Raw genomic sequence first — 6,762 nt, forward strand, 5'->3', positions numbered from 1 at the left:
TACCAAAAAATCTAAAAAATACATTTATACAGTTTATTTTTATATAGTCATTTTAAGTACAAATTTGGACGAAATTACATATTAAAAACCTAGAATAACTATTTTAGTTTTTTTGTTGTGATTGTATAATATTATTCTTGGGTATACTTGAAACTTTTAAAGTATACTATTATATATCTATGATAGTATCACGGTTTGTTGTTGATGTATAACGCGTTATAAGTACCTAATAGATATTATGATATAATGAATTTGGAATTTATTATAGGTACCTATTATAGGTCAATTTTTTTAAAATACTATAGACTATAATATAATATTATGTCTTATACCTAAACTGACATACCGTCTCCGCTCAGAATCGATTTTCTTATACAATGATATTATATCATTGAATTCAAATTTAATACCATCCATTATACAGTGATTCACTTGTAACCTACTGTACAGCAGAGCGAAATCCACTTACCCACCTTTTTCAAATTTATTTTAATTTGAAATGGAATTCTCAATAAACTAAAACATATTATTTTATCAACAATTAATTTGGGTTTATATTATTCTATAATATACCACTATCTAGAAAAACTAGATTATTTTTGCCAAAAAATAATAACGGCCCAATTTTTTGGCAACCTGTCCAATGTTTATGTGGTCTGCCGAGATTTTCTTAAGCTCGCTGATTCAATTGCCTTACATTATTACAAATATAGCTTGTTTTCACATTAAATTAATTATTTTCCAACTATTAAATAATAGCTTAAATAACTAAGTTACATTTCAAGAGTCAAAATTTGATTTTATTTTAACTCATAATATAAACTAATGCTGTTAAAACATCAAATGATCAAATGTATATTACATTAATTATAACCATACATTTATCTAACAATATAATTATGTTTATGTATGTATATAAGTTAAAGTATTAAATGATGCAATTAAATTAAATACCTTGGTACTCTGTTGTTTGATATAAAATTGTGTCACAACTGAGACACCTACGACCTACCTATTTATATTTTTGTCTCTTCTCAGTATGCTGTTCTCATATGAAAGGTGTTTTTTTTATTTACATACATAATATCTTATTTAATCACCCCTATTTGATGCACATATTGTAGTAAACAAAAACAAGTGTATTGTGCATTAATAAATAAGAAAAAAATATATGTAAATTTAAATTTATTTTTATAAATTTGCCTATTTTTTTAAACAATAAAAATATTTAATATTTTTTTGTGTTGCATTACAGATATTTACATAGTTTTGAGGATTTTTATCGAAAACTCGGATGCACAATGTTGAGTCATCCAAGGGGAGTAAGATCGCGCAGTAGATTTAGTCGCAGCCTTATTAGGGATGTTGATAAGGCTCTGCCTAGCACATCATCTGCGACTGATAAAAACATGTGTGAAAAAAATGAATTAAACAATAAAAAAAATAAGGATTCTGCTGTAGTTAAAAAAACAGCCAAAGCTATTAAAGCTGAAGCAAAACTTCTAAAGAACAATGAAGAAACTTCAAAGAAAGTTGATAAAAAAAAAGAAGATATTCCTAATAGTACATCACGCAATAAGCAATCAGTGAAATGGGATCCAGATCTAACAGAAACAAAGGATCCAGTTAGAAATTCTAAGACTAAAAAAGAAATAAAAGAAATCTTAAAAAAAGAAGTAAAAAAAGAGATAAATTCTGATACAGTAGATGATGATCAAATCATTGAAGATACAAAAATAGGAAAAAAAATATTTGCAAGAAATTTATTTGGAAAATCTGTGCAAAAAACTATTAACGAAGAAAAAGTTGTAAAAGTTAAATCTGCAAATACTGGGTTATCAGGTATGAGAAAAAATAGAGCTTCCAATGAAAAAATTAAAAATTTTGCAATAGCTGAAATGATTCCATTCAAAAAGTCTATGAGAAGAACTTCTAATACTCAGAAAGATGCTTCAAATAAAGGAAAACTCGTTGAAGAAGTACCAAAAGTAAAATTTGTTTAATTTGTTGTATATAATGCTCTTTATTACTCAATTTGATTATTTATTTATACAACTAAATCATGCAATTTCCATTAACTTAAATTAACTAATTTATGAAAGAAGATGAATAAAGTACTCTACTTCACTTCATAATTTAATATATTTAATTTCATTATAATATTTGCTAGATATTTATGGTATAATTGATAAATGTAGATTGGTTTTGAAAATAAAATCTTAACATATCTAATTATTATTAATAAAATAGGTTTTTAAAAATTAATGTTTCGTTTTCTTATTTTAGCTTACGCGATCAAAAACCAAAGAACATCTACCTACTAAATCAAGGAGAGTATCAGTATTAAATGATCTTGCTGACAGTACTTCTGTGGTACAACTTACCCAGCCTGGACTTCTTGTAGAAAATCTAATTAAAATTAAAAAGGAGGACGGAACTGAAAAGAAGAAAACCCAAAGAAAAAAAAAGAACGATAAAGAAGAAAAATTGGCCTCAAACGATATAATTCCTACACCTATGTATGTTTATAAACTATGATAATAATATACTTCAAATCTATGTATTTCATATTATTTAATACTTTTATTATATTTTTGTTAATTTAGTATTGAAAATGTACCGTTTGATAAAAACTCACCAGTGATTGTTGGAGATAATCTTGTAGTATACTACGGAGATAAACAAACAACTTATGATGCAAAAGTAAGTTATTCGAATACATAAAAAATATATATTTTGTTTTATAAATATAGTTTAAATTTATCTGGTTACAATGATATTGTGTCATACACAAAATTACAATCAAGCTAAAGGAATAAATCTTATTTTTAATCATTATAAATAAACTATATAGGCAAAGAAATTAATTAATTATTGATTATATTTTGTTATTATTCAATACATTAACTTATAACTTATAAATATTATGATCTAGCTAATCCCGTGCACATTGTTGCCCGTTAAAAGTGCCAACTCTAGGTATATGATTCAAACTTTGTTCAATTCATATTTAATATTGCGTGTATGGTAAACTTATAACTTTTTATCGATCATCTTGAATCTCAAAATACTTGTGCAAGCAAAACTTTATAAAATGTGAATTTTGGAAGATGTTTTCTTAGTGCTAACACAAATGGTGGTGCAAATGTGCCATGGAAATTGCAAGCCTCATGCTATCATTATTTAGGCTCTAAGTTGGTCAGTCATTAAGTCAGGACACGTTCGATTATATTATATTATAGCCATCCTGCTCAGTGTTGGCCGTGACTGCAGTGGCGTACATACGGGGGGGGGGGGGACGGTTGGGTTCAAACCTCCCACCAGTACCAAAAAAAAAAAAATTGTGATATTATTTATGAATTTTTTATTATTAATCATCCATGTATACACAAACATAAGTCATAATAATATGGCGATTGAGTATTGACTATTGAGTATACCTGTATACACTATACTTTACCAACAACGAAAAAAGATTTCATAACGAAATTATGGGTGCGGTATATCAATCAAAATAGACATTTGATCGTACACAGTCAGTTAGTTGCGTGCGGAAATAAACACATATTAATATTGCCAGTATCTCGACCGACTCGATTGGACAACGGAGAAAAAACCGATTAAGTTATAAATTATAATTTTTTTTTTTATTAATACGCTATTATCATTTTCAGCAAGATTAATAATAGAGTTCGTAACTTGTTCAAAAATTTGTAAAGCATCTATGAGTAACAAACCTGAAGTCTCAAGTTTTTTAATGCTTTCAACAATAATCGAAAAATTTGTTTTAATATAAGTTAAATCGTTAATTATATTTGATTTAGTTAGAATTTGTTTACAGTTTTGAATGCTTTTGACATCATCTTCTTGTAGGTTTTGAATAACATTTTTAAAATTTTCAAAATTATCTGCATAAAATATTTCCGATACTAACCAAGCACCCCATCGTGTTATTATAGGTTGAGGTGGTAATGGTTTATTAGGTAACATTTCATGATATAATTGAATTTTATAAGGAGCTTTCAAAAATATCTTTTTTCCGTTGTTAATTAAATCGTTTATTTCATGAAAAATATCCATAATTTTTTCTGCGATCCAATGAATCCCATGAGCAGCACAAGTCACATGAATAAGATTGGAATAAAATGGTTTTAAATTGTTAGCAGCCTTAACCATATATGGGGCAGCATCAGATAACATTAATAAAACTTTTTCGTCGTTACCTCCCTCTGGTCATAATACTCTAAGACAATCATTTACAAATTTTGTTATAGTATTATTAATTGTTTTTTCAAGAACTTTAGATGCTAAAAGATACGATTTTGATGGTGAATCAACATTTAATTTTTCAACAGTAAAGTTCGCAATATATTTGCCTCGTGGGTCAGTAGTTTCATTGATACAAAAATATATGAATATGAACTTCCTATATTTTCTCGTATTTTATTTAAAACGTCTGTGTAACATTTGATTACATAATTCTTCCTTAGGGTACTTTCATCAGGTATATGTAAATGAGTATATTTTTCCAAAAAAGATCTGAAATTGGTATTTTGTAATTTATGCAGTGGTATGTTAGAAGCAATCAAAGCTGAACAAAGGTCTTGGAAAAATACTGATTGATTTTCCCCTAATGTCGACTGTTGATTAACAAATGTTTGTTTAGAAGTGGGAGTTTTCGAATATTTTTCGTGTGAAAATGACTTAACGTGCATGATCAATTTGAAATTTTTGTGTACTTACTACAACTACTTTATTACAATATTGACCCATAATACCTGGTGTATACGTATTATGCAAAAACATGCGTTTTATGTAAAATATGAACTTGTACCCAAAATATGCAAAAAATATGCAAAATAAAAACTTGTAATATTATTTCTTTAAGTATGATTGATGAAAACCCATTCACTGCATGTAATAGCTTATAAAAATATGAACATGCATTATATGCAAAATCCGGTCTTTAGTTATAATTAAAGTTATAACTTATAATCGTTGAATTTCGCGTGAACGACAAATAAATTCTATTTTTATAGCAGTATTGTAAATGGCCATATTAAACATTTTCGTTAAATAATATTATGAAATTTTCATTCATTTTGTTCTATTCTGCCCAGGGCCAGAGGTGGATAGGCCCATGGGGAAAAAGGGATTTTCCCTGTGAGGCCCCCGTCTATGTTTATGTTGGGGGGCCCCCTCGGGTCTACGCATTGTTTTTTTGCACAATAAAATATTCACCAAATGGGAATAGTTTAAATTTAAAACAGTTTATTTTTTTATAATAATTATTATTACTAACTGTTATTTTTAATAATATAATAATATCACAAGTCAAGAATTTGCTTACGGATCTTTAACATAGTATTTTAAATTTTTATCGTTAATCGAAGACCAAAATATCTTCGTATGTTTCCCTACCCCTCCCCCCCACAATCTTGAGTTTTTGCAATTTTTTTTGGCCGATATTTAGTACGGAATTTGTACGACCTTACGCGAAATTTTTCAAAAATTCCTTACAACCGAAAAAAGCATTTTCCTCAACCCCTCACCAAACTAAAATTACGTTTTCGCATGAAACATTTTATTTATAGATAAAGATGTTAGATTGAATAAAGTATCTAAAGCGAGCGAAGCGACCAATTTTTTTTTTCAGTTTAGAGCCCCTTCAAATATTTCCCTATAACATAAATACTACCATTGAGTATAGATAGTATACTACCTATCCACTTCTGATTCTGCGTTGGAAAATGAATTAATGTTGTAATTAATTTTAATAGGAAAGACTTAATGGTCTAGCTATGCTCTCGATCAACAAAAATGATTCAATCACTCCTGATGAAGAGCTGGTTGAACTATCCAATAAAAAAAAGGACACTAGAATTTTTATTATAAATAATTAATAATATAAAATATATAATATATTCTGTAGATGCAATGCGCATATTATAAATAGTGCCATGAGTTATGTAAATCTTTGTATTTGTTTTGTTATTTTGCCTATTAATATTTATACGTGTAACGTGTTTGATTGTTGGGAAAATGGGTAGTTTTAAAGAGAAGGTTTTAGTGTTGGTTATTTTTTTTTAAGAACAAATTTGAATGTACACCACTGGCCGTGAGACACGTTTGTGATTATGTGATCAGTATATTTTTAGGTAGGCAATATACCTTCCAGTGGCGGTCAAACGGGGGGAGGATGAGAGGGATAGATCCCCCCCATGATTTTTTTTCAATATTTATAACAATTTATAATTAAGTATATTCTATAATGCATTAAATTTTGTTCTATTTTTTTTCTAAAAATAAATTATCAAATTTTGTAAATTTCGACAGAATGTCAGAATATGTTTATACGTGTTTATATGACACAACTATATTATTAATTATTATCTAGACTCATATCTAGGAACTAGGATATTATTGTCATTATTAATATTTAGTTGTTTACACAAAATATAATATGGGAATTATCCCCCTCGATCATCGAGAATTTTTAATAACAACTAGCTCTACACTTTCCCAGAACATTGGCCTATACGGGCGATAGTGCGATCGGTAGGTATATTTTACAATATTACGTAGGTACCAACAGCCCCAGGTAATTAGTTGGTTAAAAACTTGAAATATCGATTGCTTATTATTTGTCATAACTCATAATATTTGGTTATCACCTTGATTCGTCTTTACTCTTTCGTACTCGTGTTTTCTACTGTAGGTCCGTGTAGTACTATTACTTACTATTATACGGTCGGTGTCTTT

At 28.1% G+C, this 6,762-nt stretch overlaps 1 protein-coding gene across 1 annotated transcript in view; it reads left to right on the forward strand.

Annotated features, from left to right (window-relative positions):
* The window catches only part of LOC100167780 (AT-rich interactive domain-containing protein 4B-like), a 27,963-nt gene that overhangs the window by 9,510 nt on the left and 11,691 nt on the right, over positions 1-6,762 (forward strand). Inside the window, exons 11-13 of the mRNA XM_029488806.1 lie at positions 1,256-1,988; positions 2,287-2,519; positions 2,607-2,703. Coding sequence (XP_029344666.1) covers positions 1,256-1,988; positions 2,287-2,519; positions 2,607-2,703 — 1,063 coding nt within the window. The remainder of the gene's footprint in view (positions 1-1,255; positions 1,989-2,286; positions 2,520-2,606; positions 2,704-6,762) is intronic.

This window comes from Acyrthosiphon pisum, chromosome X (genome assembly GCF_005508785.2).
Source record: "Acyrthosiphon pisum isolate AL4f chromosome X, pea_aphid_22Mar2018_4r6ur, whole genome shotgun sequence".
NCBI classification, from domain to species: Eukaryota; Metazoa; Arthropoda; class Insecta; order Hemiptera; family Aphididae; genus Acyrthosiphon; species Acyrthosiphon pisum.